Below are 16,503 nucleotides of genomic sequence, written 5' to 3' on the forward strand. Positions count from 1 at the left end.
TCTGTGTGTGTGTGTGTGTGTGTGTGTGTGTGCGTGCGTGTGTTTTGGGTGGGGGGGGTTAAATGTGCCACTTTGGAGATAGCGCGGCGCTGCCACATTCTTAGCGAGCCCAGGCTGTGTCCTCTGGCAGTGAGGTGAGAGTTTGACAGCGAGGAGATGCAAGGCTTTGTGTGTGTGTGTGTGTGTGTGTGTGTGTGTGTGTGTGTGTGTGTGTGTGTGTGTGTGTGTGTGTGTGTGTGTGTGTGTGCTGTTGACACGAGGCGTGAACGACTCATCCAGGGAGGGGAGACACTGGTGGAACCTGAGGCCCGTTTACACGCTTGTTCCTCAACGCTTTACCTAAACACTCGCGGAGTGTCGAGGCGCGACCTGTACGTGTGACCCTTGTCGCTAGCTGCTAACTAGATAGTGGCTAGCAGCTAACTCCAAGCTGAACACCTCCTCATTGGTAGGATGAAGGTCTAACGGGGGTGTTGGAGGCTACGTTTTACTTTACACGTCTTTTGTGCCCTCGGAACGCCGGCTCAACGTTTAGCTTTTAGCAGCTGCAGGTTTGTTCAGGATAAAGACGGTGCAGACATGATGTCGGGTTTGAGCTCAGGCTAATTTGAGTCAGGATTACACACAGATCCGGATCCAGGCTCGCTCCTGTTGGACGTCCGGAGCCACGTTTTGTTGAAGGGCTTTAATTTAACATGTAGAGGGAGCATAAGTTAGCATTCTCCTGTTGACAACATGATGTCATCGTGGAGCCTGTTGCTATGACGACACAGGCTTTAGGATTTAACTTACTGTTGCTCAGTAAACAGGGATAAACTGTCATTGGGTCCTGGGACAATAACTTGATGAACACAACGGGGCAGTCATGTGACGCCCCCCCACGGAGATAATTACTGCAGTCACAGTGAGAGATATTAACACAATAATCTGTAGTTAAGAACATCATCGTCATCATCATCATCATCATCATCATCCGTGTTTTAGGGATTGTGGAGGAACTCCCATGTGCAGGAACAGTCCATTCTACCGGTCGGCGGGGGGTTTTCTGGTTGTGTTTGTGTAATAATGAATCATTCCCAGGCCTGAAACCCAAACTGAATACGACAGATAATATTGCATAGAGACAACATTCACAGAAATAAAACGACTGAAGCACGCGGTGAAGTCAGTTCAGATGTTAATCACGTGAACGTAAGTTCTCTGGAGTGGCAAACAGTCGACGCTCGTCCGTTATTGTTGACGTGACAGAAGGAGAACGGTTCCCTCACGGAATCTGGACCAATGTGAACGCAAAATGGATTCCAGGACACCAGACATTATTCTGCAGCCATTGTGGTGTTTTTTTTTTTTTTTTACACTTGTTTCATTTCCACTCTGGAATGGAGCGCTGACTCAGCAGAGCACCAACAGGCCCGTTTGACCTCAGTGGGGTAAAATCCGCCTGATCCACTCCATCGGAGCTGCACATGTAGGAAATTCAGAAGAGCTTTAGTTGTTGTTGCAGGACTCAGAAGGTTTGAATGTTGGTTCTAAAATAACAGGCAGTGTTCAGGTTAGCAGATAAAAACAATGTCTCCTCGTTTTTTCCCATTTGTCCCACTATGGGAAGAGATTATAAGAGCTGAACACATGGATCTATCGTTAATATTTCAATAAAATAGGATAATAAATGACATTTTGTCATTATCTGCCTGAGAACTTTTCACAACATTTGGCCGATCTAACGAAAAACTATGATAATAAACAATCAAAGCCGACATGAAAGCGATAAGCATTGATCTGGATCCAGATCTGAAGGATAAGTATCTGCATCTGGATGAAAAATAGAACTTCTGTTATCAAAAGTCATCTTTAAGTGACGTCATCCTGGTAAAGTCATGGTGAACACTTGTATTGTGTTGTAATCACCATGGTCCACTGACATCCAGTGACTTCCTGCTGTGTCTTTTTAGTCGTGTTTTGTGTTTGACGGACTGGAAACTCCTTTCTAACCGTTGCCAGAGGTATTTGCTTCCTGAGTCTCTCTGGTTTGTCGAGTTGCCTTCATGTCCAATCAGCCGAGACACAGAACCTGTCCAACGCCGCCGTTACAAAGCTTTGCCTTTTGATTCAGTTTCTGAGCTGAAGCCGCTTCGTAAAGCAACCCAAACTGACATCAGATAGGCCAAATATTTTTTTGGTTCCTCAGAAAATTAGCAGGAAACAATTACTGAAAATTGTTTCTCCTCTGAATCCTGGGCTGGCTGTCAGACGGCAGACAGAAAAACAGGTTTCAAAGTTCCTCTCGATTTCCTGGAAGAGTAAATATGTTGGAGGCCGAGGTGAGCTGAAATACGGCGCCGTGGACAGACGTGACGCTTCATCTTGGCCCGTGTTAAATATCAGGTGATCAGGGATCGATGTGAACAGGCGGCGTGTTAGCAACACGCTAATGACGTGCCCACAGACCGGGCTACTCACACGTCTGTCCCATCCTGTTAATGTGTGAAATATTTACATGTGTGCACACTTCCTGTAGTGTTAAACAGTCACCATGTTGTTACCGTGTCAGATCAGTCTTTACATACACACACACACACACATAGATTTGTTCAGACCTGGGTCCTGGAATTGTGCTTTAGCAGCGAGATTTAAACCGGGAGCACTAGAATGGAATGGGGCCAGCCTTCTTGACATCCTGACTTCCTGTTCATTGGTCCATTGGTTGTTGATGTTGTCGCGTTAGAGCGTTCTGGAGGGTCTAGACCACATGTGTCAAACTCATGGCCCGGGGACTAAATGTGGCCCTCCACATCATGTCATGCGGCCCGCGAGAGCAAAAAAGGTCAGTGTCAAATAAAAATAAATAGGTCAAACGTGTGCTTTGACCAAAACTACATTTCCCACAATGCAATAATCAAGCCCATTTTAACCCCGATTAAAATGTTTTGAACAAAGTTAATGTCCTAACTTGTGTTTCATGTTATTTTTCTTTATTCATCGGATAGTTTGATCCTTGATTTAGGGAGTTTTGTGGGTTTAATAACCTGATAAATTAAAACAATTTATGTTATAACAGAGCAACAAATACAGTAAAAAAAAAATTTCTGTGTAATTGTAATGTTTGTAACTTGAATACGTAATAAATTCAGAGTTATCATTAAGGATTAGTTACATTTATAAGTTACATCTGACCCTTTGATTAAAGCCATTATACTGATGTGGCCCTCGGTGAAAATCCGTTTGACCCCCCTGGTCTGGACTGAAACCATCCTGTGATGATGAGGCCTGCAGAGAACGACAGACAGAAGACTGTTTTTGTTGACGATGATGAAGAGGAGAGGCGGCGTATTCTAGAAACGTTTCATCATAAAGGTTGTAAGCAGTGGACTCTGATGCGGTGATAAATACCGGCTCATGCAAACACGCAGCCACTGGTATTAAAACCTCTTCATTCACGGACGTGTTAAATACAGGCGTCTGGGCCGCTGCCTGGAGGCCAACCCAGCAAACGCTGGTTGTGGGTCAGCTCAGCTCAGGGTTTTTTAGACAGACGTGTAAATGGGTCACACGCCCCCCGCCCCCCCAACCAACCAACCACCCCACCCCCTGCCGTCAGGGCGCTGCTTTGTCATCGCAGCCGTCGATGGTTTACAGGAGGTCATCTCGGAGTCTGCGGGAGTCCGAACAGCGGCTTCTGGCTCGTTGTTCTCGTCCCCGTTTGGGCAGCAGCTCTCGTCTGAAGCAGATTGTGTGTGTGTGTGTGTGTGTGTGTGTGTGTGTGTGTGCGCGCGTGTGCGTGCAGTCCGCATGCAGGCCTTCGGTTAGCCTACTGTACAGCGGGTACAGCTGAGGACACAGGCGCAGAGCAGCGCCTCGCCTCACCTCCTTGTCCACCGCCGCTGACGTTAGGCTCTCCTGCGTCCCTCAGTGGCAGCCGCGTCAGCGTGACTCCAGGCCGGATCCCGTGGGTCGAGAGCCAATCACCTGTTGTCACTGAGGGCGCGGTCGGGTTCGAGCGAAGACACTGTCATGCTTTTTTTTTTTCATCGTTTGTTTATAGAACGGTGAAATGGATACGGTGGAACCTCCGTCTTCTGACGGGTCGTCCTCCAACAGGAGGGACCTGAACCGTAACTCACGTCTCCATCGATTTAGGGGCGAAACACCAGTCGATGCTGCGTTTCTATTTTTTTAAACACATGTCTGAAAAGTCAGCTTTTAACAGCCTTAAAAATGGAACAAAACAGTGAAACGCTCATCAAATATTTGTTTAAGGGATTCTGGAAGCTGCTGGCGTGTTCACACGAATACCAAAGTGAATTCTGAAATGTCAGCTGTCGGTATGTGGAAGGTGTTTTTTTTTTTTTTCATTTTAAACGCTTGAACAGTAATAGTTCACCAGTTGTGTTGGGGTGAGACTGGAGAATGTACACGACGGTCCAGATCCTCCCGAGTCAGCTTGTGATGATGATTCAGGGGCCACAAAACGGCCCTCGTCTCAAAGAGGAAGTGTTCACTTCCTGGTTGCTGCAGCAGCAGTAGCAGCAGAAACGTCCAGTTGATGGCCGGCGTGGACACGGTGGCGTCCCTGGTAGTGATGTCACAATGCCAGATATGATTGCGAGCCAGAGCCACCTGGAAGGAGGTCAACTTAGTTTTTGCTACCCCTGAAAGCGGTCGATGCATATTTTTAGCGTTTTGAATATTTAATGATCAGCTTGTGAAAAGCATTTCTCTTTTAATTCCACCACGACAGCTTTCAGACTGACTGACCTCTGCTTTTGCAGGACTTTGTGGAGATTTTGTATTCTTTTTTTTCTTTTTTTTTTTTACGTAGCATGCTAATAAACCTGACTAATGCTTGCAACATTAGGAGTGAGAGTTGTTTTTGGGGTTTTTTCCGTCTGCTGTCAACACGAACGCTGTTTCTGATCCCGCCTCAGATACGATTCAGAGTAATGGTTTAACTGGTTTACACAAGGAGACGGTTCCCAGTACCTGTTGAGTCGACTGGACGGTATCTCTGTAGTAATGCGACATCAGACGTGTCGATCTGAACATGTGACAACGACTATCTGCGGCCTCATCGTTCACACGTGGCGTTGTGACTTCACAGAGTCGCTTCCTGTTTCCTGGTGGACTAGTTATGGTCCAGAGCAGCGATAAGACTCGCGGAGTCAAAGATCGGGTTGGATGTTGACCTCCGTCTGGCAGAACTTCTTCTTCCAGGTTTTCTCTGCCCTCGATCCTGCGAGCAGAAGCTGCTTCCTGATTGGTTCGTTTGTCCTCCGCTGGAGCGGAACATACCAGCAGCTAGCCGCGTGCGCTAACGCTATCAGAATGTAAACAGTGGAGAAACCTGACCGCGCCGTGAGGAGACGCCCTCCTCACGGGACAACCCTCCCCCCCATCGGCGCGCCGCTGGCTCCTGCTGAGGCGACGGCCCGGCTGCTTTCCTCTGGTGCTGCTGGAGTGTTAATGGGCCGTCGGGGGCGGGGAGGGGGGCGCTAATTGATTCATTCTCCCCGCTCCCTGTCTCATTATCACCCGTTCCCAGGGTAGCGTGTACTCACCCCCCCCATCCACCCCACACGGCCTCCCATGTGTGTCGCCCCCCCCTGCCTCCCTGCGGTTTGACTGTCAGGGGACAGGTGGCCGGGCGAGTCCCAAACCCAGGCTGGGATCGCAGACGGAGCCGCGTGTGATTGGGTTGTGGTTGGATGAGCTGGTGATGATGCTGTTCATTAACCCCCCCCCCCTTTATGTTCACAGCATTCGCAGCGTGATGCAGAAGTACCTGGAGGAGAGAGACGAGCTGACGTTCGACAAAATCTTCAACCAGAAAATCGGTGAGTCTCCAGGTTTCCGTGGTGACAGAGGATGAAACGCAGCAGATGTTTCAAAGGAGCAGCATCAGGACCCGGATCAGCATCTGGGTCCACGAGGTTCTGAGAGGATTCTCCTCCATTGTGGAACAACTACTAGTTTCAATCTGATCTGACGGGGGTCCGCCTGTCAGGGGGCCTGACGATTTTAGAACCTGAGCTGCGTTGGAGTTTTTGTCCTGGTCTAGTTTTTTAAATTACTTTTTCTCAGGAATATTGATGAAATCGATTGTGATTGGCTGAAATGTGGCGAGCCCACAGGGTGGATTCTTTTAATGTCAGGTATCACATCCACGCCAATCGATCAATCGATTGGTTGTTCTCCACGTTCCTGCCCGGACAGGAACCACAAATGTGTCACTCCCTCATTACGTTTTTACCTCGTATAAATATATATATATATATATATTTATTTATTTTTTCTTTTTGTGGACAGTTGGTGTCAGTTGGTGTCAGTTGGTGTCAGTTGGTGTCAGTTGGTGTCAGTTGGTGTCAGTTTCCGTTCAAAGTCACTTCCCTGCAGATCACTTTGCGTTCAGCAGCGACACACTTCCTGCTTCCTGTGTGTGGTGCTGCTCAGTGGTGGCGTGCCAGGGGGACCGGCCCCCCCACAGCCTTCGACAAGCTTTACTTACCGCTGGAGGTGTCCCCCCCCCCCCCCATGAGATCACACTGCGTTAATTCTCCCTCTCCGCTGGGCTCCTTCATTCTCTCTCTCATCCCTCCGTTCGTCCCCTCCTCCACGCTGTGTGTCTGTGTTTGTTGTGTGTGTGTGTGTGTGTGTGTGTGTGTGTGTGTGTGTGTGTGTGTGTGTGTGGGCGAACACGCCGGTTTGAAACTCCTGACATTCACCCGTCCAATTAGATCCCAGCACCTCCCAGGTGACGCTCTGCCCTTTCACATTCTGACAGGACGGCGCCGCTGACACGTGCCAGGATTGTTAAAATTCACCCACCCCCCACCCCCCAACCGTGATTAAACTCTCTTTAAGGCGACACACAGAAATCAACCAGCAGGTGTTTTGATAAGAAGTCATTTCTGGACCAGAGACGTCAAAACATTTCCTGCTCGCAGCTCCTCAGACGCTCAGGATTGTTTTTATGAAACGGAACCTCTTCTGGACGCAGCAGCGATCTGATGATGTCACCACTGCCACCGGGGAGGCTGCTTTGACATTTCATGGATTCATCCACTCGTCAGAATTCAACATATACATGACATTTCTGGACCGGGGGGGGTGGGGACTAAAAGTAAATGTTTTCACGATCAATAAGTTAGGATTAGGATTCCCTCATGGAATGTTTATTAGATGTCGGTGCAGAGAGCTGCTAGCCTGATGCTAGCCTGATGCTAGCCTGGGTTAGCCTGTTAGCGGCAGATGTTTCACAGACTCCAGGCAGCGATTGGCTGAAACTGAAACGGCGCCGAGTCATTAATGATCCTTGGAAATCAGTCAAAATAAAAAAACCCAAAGTAACTCTGGTTCCTTCGAACAGAACCACTTCAGCCCGCTCCAACGTGATTGGCCGCCTCCCCTCTCATCCGTTTTCCCATCTTCCTTTGGGCCTGAGCCCTCCCCCCCAACAGCTCTCATTAGCGACGCTCCCAGAAACACTTGCTACCACCGGACAGTGTGTGTGTGTGTGTGTGTCTGTGTGTGTTCAGCAGTGGATCAACAGCTTCATTCCTCTCATTTAACCCTTCGGGGCGGCAGTGGCTCAGCCGTAGAGCAGATGTCTCATAGACAGATCGCCCCAGCCATCAGTGGATCAAATCCTGCTCCCGCCATGATGTCACCAGGAGTGTGAGCTGAGGGTGGGAGGTGTCAGCTCACCTCCCAACCACTGCCGAGGCGCCCTTGAGCAAAGCACCATCCCCCCTACAAGCTGCTCAATTGGAGCGCGTTCCAGAAGCCGCTGCCCGTCACTCTGCCTCCTAATGTGTGTAGTTTGATGTGTATGTATTAACTGCATGCTTACAGGCCCCCTTGTGTGCTGTGTTCAGGGGGCCCGTATACTGTTAAAAATACTAACCTGAGTGACCATGTAATTTCCCTTTGCGGGATCAATAAAGTATACTTCTTCTTTGCTCTCCACTAATGTCGCCCACTAATAAGCAGCTGTGGCTCAGTGTAAAGAATTGAGTAAACCACAAAAAGCCACATTCTGTGTCCAAGACAGCGGCTTGCTATAATAGCAAGTAAAACTTACAAGTAAATATTGACTAATATTTTTTATGACTATCTTCACATAGTGAATGCAAGTTTTCAATTGTTGGGGGGTGTAAAACCACACTTGTCGTAGGGGGGCCCCCATGGGAAATTTTTTAGAAAATGTGGTTGTTTTCCTGCATTCTGAGGGCAAAATCTTCTGTTCAGTTTACCTACAAAAATACACCAAGGTCAACAGTTCAAGCTGAACTATCTGTATTTCTATCCTACTTTATGCAGGTATGAATGTGAGATTCAACAATTGAAAACTTGCATTCACAAAATATTACTCAATGTTTACTTGTATGTTTTACTTGGACTAGAAGACATTTTAACTTTGACCACCACCAACACCATTGGTATGCCATAGTTTTGTTTTGTTTTAAATTCGATGATATGATTTTTTCATTTCAATTTAAAAAGGCATGAAAAATAGCAAGCATGACCCAAGTGCATATTTAAAGATCGGTAGCGTTGGGGTCACTTCGGCTATTTCCGTCGGCATGCGGAAATAGCAGCATGCTATTATTTTCTTATCGCTCGGGGATTTTCGTGAGTCCAAAAAAGTTGTAAGTTTTAGAATTTTTTTCCTAAAAATAAGAACTGTGGCTACACAAGCTAAAAACCTTGTAGCCATATGGAATTTACTTCGCCTATGGCGAAGTGGCGAATGGCTAGCGCAAGCCCAGCATAACACAGCAATAATTCTATAAATAGCACACAGTGACAATTTCGCTAGCAGAGCAATAATTACCCCCCACCCACACACACACACACACACACACACACACACACACACACACACACACACACACACACACACACACATAAACGGGTCGAGGCTAAACAACGGTTCCATCTGTTGTTTCTGGAGCAAAATAAAGTCTCCTTTTTTCATTTTTTGTTTGTTATCAAACTTTTTAAACTCACCAGTCATAAAATGCAGCAGTGTTTGTCGCCATTCAGGGACTTTTGTCATTATTATTTATTTTTGTTTCTATGGTTACAGTTTGAGCTGGTGTCTCAGACAAGGCTTTCAGGTGAATAAGTCAAACTATGCAAAACCGTGTCAATAAGCTTTGTGTACACACACACACCTCACCCCTGTCCCTGGAGCCGTTCTGTGTTCTGGGAACCATTTTTAAAAATTCAGTTTGTTTGATTAACAGGGACGACCTGATCCATTGTTTCTGGCCGTCTCACCTCATTGCTGTATAAAAGCTAAACAAGAAATTGCTCTTGATCTGCTGCTCCATCCGGATCCACACAGAACAGTGTAGGACGTTCTGCTGACGGACCGTCGGCGAGGGCATCATGAGGTGTGAGGGGTCGCAGCATGCGTCACATCTGGACAGCAAACGTTTGGATCTGCACATATAAAGAGATGTCGTTCAACGTCAGGTGGTCGAAAACGTGTGCAAAAAAAAACCAAACCCAAAAAAACCCCAGACCTGCTTGTTGACATGTGTCTTATTTTTGGTTGGTTGTTGGTTTTGTCTGACGGCCTGATATGTAAAAAAAACAAAACAAAAACAGAAGCATTGCATGAAGTAGCTCCGAACCAGAGGAATGGGACGTGACCTGATGAGATCCCTGTCACTCTGGGTTTGGATCCAGAATCTTTTTTTTTTTTTTTTACCTTGCAGGCTTCGGTTTTGGTTGTGAGGGCGTTGGTGTCCGCAGCGGGAGGAACCCCGGGAGGCAGATGTGGATCCTACTGGGGGGGTTTCATGAGCATCAAACCGACGCAGCTTTGTGATGTGAGACATGAACAAACAGCAGCTGTACAGAATTAGAGAAAAGTGCATGAAGAAAAATAAAGTGTGAGGAGCTGTGTGGAGTTCATCCGTCAGCTGGAAGTCTGTCTCTGAGACCTGTAGGATGCAGACGTGTAGGATGCAGACGTGTACGATACAAATGCTTGGAATGCAGACACGTAGGATGCAGACACGTAGGATGCAGACGCGTAGGATGCAGATGCGTAGGATGCAGACGCGCAGGATGTAGGCGTGCAGGATGCAGGCGTGCAGGATGCAGATGTGTAGGATGCAGACGTGTAGGATGCAGACGCATAGGATGCAGACATGTAGGATGCAGACTTCTTGGGAAGCAGACACTTCGGATGCAGATGTGTAGGATGCAGATGTGTAGGATGCAGACGCGTAGGATGCAGACTTGTAGGATGCAGACACTTGGGAAGCAGACACTTGGGATGCAGATGTGTAAGATGCAGACGTGTAGGATGCAGACGTGTAGGATGCAGACGTGTAGGATGCAGATGTGTAGGATGCAGACATATAGGATGCAGACGCTTGGGATGCAGACTCGTGGGATGCAGACTCGTAGGATGCAGATGCTTAGGTTGCAGGCGCACAGGATGCAGACGAGTAGGATTCTGATGTGCAGATGCAGACGTGTAGGATGCAGACGTGTAGGATGCAGACATGCAGGATGCAGACATGCAGGATGCAGACGTGTAGGATGCAGACGTGTAGGATGCAGACGTGCAAGATGCAGACGTGCAGGATGCAGACGTGTAGGATGCAGACGTGTAGGACTGTTTCCTTGGCAGACACACTTTCTGCCCCGTGTCTGATTCTGGTTTTGGAATATTAATAGTAAATAGCATTATAATAAATCCAGATCGTAGTTTTTATTGGTTATATTTGCATAACGTTTCCAAAATCAGACGACCATCAGACACAAAGACTCATTCACGCTTCATTAATCGCTCTGCCTCGATCATTTAAAACGCTGCAGCTGCGGTTTTGATCCAGACAAAAGGCTGAGACCACGACGAGCCGGACTCCAACGAGCCCGTCACATGGAATTGATTCTAGTTTGAATATCCATTCTAATTCCATCCTGGGAAGCGTTGGCTCAATGAGCCATCTGGACTGTGAGGTTTTTCACGCTCAAAGCGCCACTGTCAGATCTCGCCTCGCGTTAAGATCCGTGCAGAGATGCGTCGGTCACTCCAGGTGAAACGGAACCACAACCGACCCGTCTGGTGGCGGCGCTCAGATTTCATCTTCACGGCCAGGAGCTAATTGGAATTCACCTTTCGATTCCTGGTCTGTCCTTCAGATCCAAACGTCTTGTTTACTGTCATGACAACCGAGGTTGGAGGAGAAGCTTCAGAAATGCCGGAATGTTTCTCCTCAGGGCTGAGAATGAAGTGTTTCTTCTTCTAACCGTAAAACCTGGTTTTGGAATATCGACGAGTGGCCTAATGGGTCCGATGGAGCACCACTCCATCGTTCATCAGATCAATCGGTCCTTAAAGATAGCTTCAGAGCTGATTGGCTCCAAAATCAACCCCCCTTCAGTCTGAAGCTGCTCATGACCTCCGCTGCCCGACCCCATCACGGCCCAGGGTCAAAGCAGGTCACTCGTTTTTAGGTCGTTACACTGACGACAACCACATGTTAGCGACTGGTAGATTTCATTTTCCCGTGAAAGACATTGCATCCTGTTGATAAATATCTGCTGACTCATAAACTGATAATAAACATGATCCCAAAATGATCGGACCTTACAGCTCAGCCAATCAGGAGGCTTAGGGTTAGGGTTAGGATTAGGGTTAGGCTTTGTTTAGTCAGAGCCGCTCACATTTTTAATTTAATAACTCTTAATAACTCTTTTCTTTACCTTGGACAAGTACGCCTGCGGTTAAATATCAGCCTCTTAATGTTGACTCATGTTAATGTGACAAAGCCTCACATGTGTGATTAGCAGGAACATGTGTTCACCTTCAATGAACGGACACACACACGCCGCTCCACTTTCACTGCTTTATAATGTATAACCAGGTGATAGCCTGCAGGTAAACGCTAAAGATTTAAATCACCAATCTGTGACACACACACACACACACACCCTTCATGTGTGTGTGTGTGTGTGTGTATCTTTGTAAATCATTTGTGGTGAGACATGAAGTGTGTCCTAATGGAGGCTTCCCGTCAGAATGAGTCCAGACGAGGCGAGCAGCAGCAGCACGGATGCCATCATCAGAGGCGCTGCGTTTTATTCGGATTGCATCATCTCCGCGGCGAGGCTCCGCCCCCCTGTTTTTTGTTTTCTTTTCTTTTTTTGTGCGTTCTGCGTTTTCTCTCCTCCATTCTTCCCCCTCTGCCGTCTCCTCTCTTGCCTCGGCATTCTCAGCTCTCCATCTGTCAGACTTCTGGAATGGATGATGGAGAGTCACGGGTTGCCTAGCAACTGCGGTTGCCGTGGCAACCCCGGCAGAAACTGCTGCATTTGGTCGTCGACTGGGGGGAGAAATGAAATTGATTAAAGGAGGAATAAAACAGGTGATGAGGATGGAGGGAGAGAGGAAACACAGAGGATGTTAGAAGGAGAGCAATAAATGGAAAGAGTTTGTTTTTATTTTCCCCCACAATGCAACATTCCTCCTGGAGCGTGTCTGTCAACAGACTGCCCACGCCTCCAGCCCTTCTCACGGCTGTCCTTTATTCATCCGTCATGATTCACATGTCTTCACGACAGGGATGTGAGCGGTGCTTGTAGGTGTGACGGGGCTCTCGTACCGTAACGCATTGTTCAAACATGTGGAGACATCGCCGGCTCGTATCGTTAGATGATAATCAATCAAACCCCTGATGATCAGACTCGATTACAAAGACACGTCTCCGAATGAAGTCAGCAGCTGGTGGGACAAACGCGCCGCCTTCACAGGTGTTGGTGGAGTTTTTTTTGTTTTAATGCCTGGGTTGTTGGCTCCACCGCACTGGACATTCAACCCACCAACCATCTGGAGCTTCTGGTGGTAACACATGATTGTCGCCATGGAGACATTAAAATCCTCCGGACCGCTTCCTGTTGGCCTCATGAGCGAAGTTGCATTCTTCTGACCGCCGGTCAGTGAACCTGGCGGTGGGACGTCCTGTCTGAGGTCCGTTACCTGACCCTCCACCTCGCTAGCCCCGCCCACTCTGCCCCGCCCACTCAACCTTCAATGAGGGAATAATTGCATGTGTGTTTCAACATGTCAGCATCACCAAACTTTAAAAAAATATTACCCACTTAAGAATTAGTAGCTTTTGATTTATTCTTTGCATGGAAACATTTTAGTTGACTTCAAAAGCGGACTTTTTACCTGTTAGATGGTCGCTTCTGGCTTCTTGCTTCCATTCAAACAGAATGAATTGATTCTCTGGACGACATGTGTCAAATTCAGGGCCTGGGGGCCAAATGTGGCCCGCCGCATCATTTTATGTGGCCAGCGAGAGCATAAAAGGTCAGTGTCTAAAAATAATAGGCCAAAAGTATGCTTTGACCAGAACTACATTTCCCACAATGCAGTAATTAACTTTGAGAAAACCATTTTGAACAAAGTTAATGTCCTAACTTGTGTTTGATGTTATTTTTCGTTATTCACTTAAATGGTTTGATCCTTGATTGATGGAGTTCTGTGGGTTTTTTTTCATTTTTTTCTATGTAACTGTAATGTTTGTAACTTGAATCAGTAATAAATTTGGCGTTATTTAACATTAATAAGTAGTTACATTTTACATTTACTGTATATTACAATACATTGAGTTGTATTTAGTTACATTTATTAGTTACATCTGGCCCTTTGAGGACAGACTTCATGCTGAAGTGGCCCTCAGTGAAAATCCATTGACACCCCTGCTCTAGACCGTTAACATGGATTTGCCTACATTTCCTTCCTGGTTACGCCCCAAACCTTCAGCTGCAGCCGCGTTCAGACCGTCGGATGTGTGAACCTGTGGTCAGATCGACTCGATCGCACCAAACGCATCAGGGCTTTGTTTCCTTCCACCTTCTCACACCTGTGAATTCATAGAGACGAGGTGTGATGAAGGGGTTTGGCGTCGCTAACTAAAATCTTGTTAGCGTCCTGAGCCGCCGTTCTGTCGTCACATCGGTAGCGAGCGCCAGCGATCGGTGCTCACGTCGACTCTGAGGAAGTAAAACCTCATCAGGTCAAAATGGAAATGAGTTCACTAAGGGGCTCAAAAGTTCTGCCCCAGAATTGTTCAGAAAGTTTCTGCTGCGTCAGCGAGTCACTCTGGACTGATGGGATGGGATTGATCGATGGTGGTGAAGCCCACAGGACGTTGAGTCTCTTCAGTCCTGTTGTGGGAAGGTTTTTACCCATCATACCCCTGGCAGCGCAGGTTTTAAATACCAATAGAAATGCAGTTGAACCTGACTTCTGTTGCCGACTTCATCGGTTTTATCCGAAGGACACCGATTGGTCCCAAAGACTCTTTCGGATGGAACCAGCTTGGATGTGATTGGATGTCAGGCATGATCTGATGAAGTCGTTTAGCGTGTGGAGTATTCCGTGTCCTTAGTTTGTGCCGTCCGGCTCTGGACGCAGTAAATCATGGCGTCTCTTTCAGCACGAGGGCGGTCGTCTGTTTTTAATAAAGTCTTGTGCTATAATGAGATGCAGAAGGTGAAACGCGTTCGGATGCCAACACCTGCAGGCTCGGTTAACATATTCAATGCGTCAGGCTGTGCAAACAGGCTGTTTTTTTTTGTAGGAGACAGTCGTTCAGCTGCTCGTCTGAAGCTTAGCAAACAATCCTCTGACGCCAGTGTCAAAAGTCCTGATGTGGGACGTGTTAGCGGAGCTTTAGCCAACATCCTCGAAGCAATTTCAATGTAAATCATCTGTGGATAAAGCCTCAGTGTCACAAATGAACTTACTTTAAAAATGAACGGGAAAGTTTACACACGTCTTTAAAAGGGAAATCGTTCTTCCACATGTGACATCTGCGGAAGCTGTCTCCATCACACGTTGTGTTATTCACCGTAGAATCGTTGAAAGGAACATTTGCTGCTGATCGATCAATATTTGACAGGACTGGTTCTACTCTCAGGCACCACCGACAGTTGTTTTTTTTTTTTATTAATGATCATACAAAAGTGTTTTCCCTCTTTAACTGGGACATTTGTGGCTTCAGGGGAATTAAATATGTAATGTGGGACAATATTCACCAAACACCACTGAACTGGTTAAAGGGGCCGCGCCCCTCCTGTCCCAAAGTGTTGGGTCTACTAAAAAAAATATGAGTTGATTTTAAAACATATTCCAGAGCTGACGTACTAAGATCCTTTATTTTGTTTTTTTCTGGCGTATTTGTGGAGTTTTATGTCTCTTAAAATTCAACATTTGCTGCGTCAAAGTTCAATAACGTCCTAAAAAAGCTTGAGCTGTGTTTTAACTTCACTTTTTGAACCAATAATGACAGAAATTGTCAGACGGCAGCGATTATCCAGAATTCACCGTCACACAGCAGAGCCAGAGAACAGAAAACGAAGAGTTAGCATTGTTGGCTTATCCGGATGTTGTTGAATGAATATCTGTCACATCGTGCAACCCCCCCCCCCCCATCTCTCTTTCTGGCGTTCTTCCTCCACTAAAGGTCAGTTTATGTTTAATACAACAGCCAGTCGTTCCCACATGACCCTCAACAAGAATCTTGATTTTGTCTTTTCCATAAATTGACTCAGAACAGAATCGTACTATTTTTATTTTTGTGTGTTTTCACCTTCATCATCTTCACCTCCAAAACACAAACGGCTTGTTTCCACAGCAGAGAGAGTTTAGACCCTGAACGAGGGATTTTAAAGAGTCGGTTAGACACTGTTAACATCAACAGTGGAGCAGCAGAATGGAGACGCTGGTTAAAAGAAAAGCTTCACATCCTGAGAGACATCGTAGATTAGAGGCGCGGGGGATTAGAATCGAACCTCCAAAACTGGTGTGAACAGGATTTGTTTTTTTGGCCACACATCGAACCGGTCCGGTGTTTCTAAAACCTGCTAATGGAGCTCAGCCCAGAGTTCACGTCTGTCGCTCTGGAGGCCGTGTGTCAGATTAGCCGTGTCGAAGCGTCCAGAGATTAGGGTTAATCCTGGAGTCTCTGCAATGTCAGAGCCGTCTCTCTCTCCGGTGTGTGTCGGTCGCCGCCGCTGACAACATGTGTGTGTTTGATCTGTCAGCAGCGCAACTCTACAAACAGGGATGCCCTGTGCAGTCAGCTGTGCACACACACACACACACACACACACACACACACACCACCGTGTGTGTGTGTGTGTGTGTGTGTGAGCACATCCATGTGTGTGAACCTGGCGTGTCAGCGTCGGAGCGGAGGGGAAGTGATGCATGGCGTCTGCAGGGGAGATAAAGCCGAGGGGGAAGAAGTGAGAACAGTAGATAGCGGAGGCCTGGAAACGAGAGGCGAGCTCGCCGTGGAGCCTGGGGGGGGGGGGGGGGGGGGGCGGAGCCGTCAGGGGGCGGAACCCAAACTCTGAGGGGAACCAATAGAACCAAACCCATTTTGTGTTCCGTTAAAGAGACCATTTGAATCCATCCTGCCACCGTTCACCTGACAATCTCATTCTACATATTTATTGAGCGTTAAA

The 16,503-nt window shown here is 47.2% G+C and overlaps 1 protein-coding gene across 1 annotated transcript in view; it reads left to right on the top strand.

Moving 5' to 3' along the window:
- Positions 1-16,503, top strand: part of grk3 (G protein-coupled receptor kinase 3) — a 37,701-nt gene that overhangs the window by 5,840 nt on the left and 15,358 nt on the right. Inside the window, exon 2 of the mRNA XM_068334453.1 lies at positions 5,755-5,831. Coding sequence (XP_068190554.1) covers positions 5,755-5,831 — 77 coding nt within the window. The remainder of the gene's footprint in view (positions 1-5,754; positions 5,832-16,503) is intronic.

The sequence above is a fragment of the Antennarius striatus genome, chromosome 15 (genome assembly GCF_040054535.1).
Source record: "Antennarius striatus isolate MH-2024 chromosome 15, ASM4005453v1, whole genome shotgun sequence".
In the NCBI taxonomy this organism is placed as follows: domain Eukaryota; kingdom Metazoa; phylum Chordata; class Actinopteri; order Lophiiformes; family Antennariidae; genus Antennarius; species Antennarius striatus.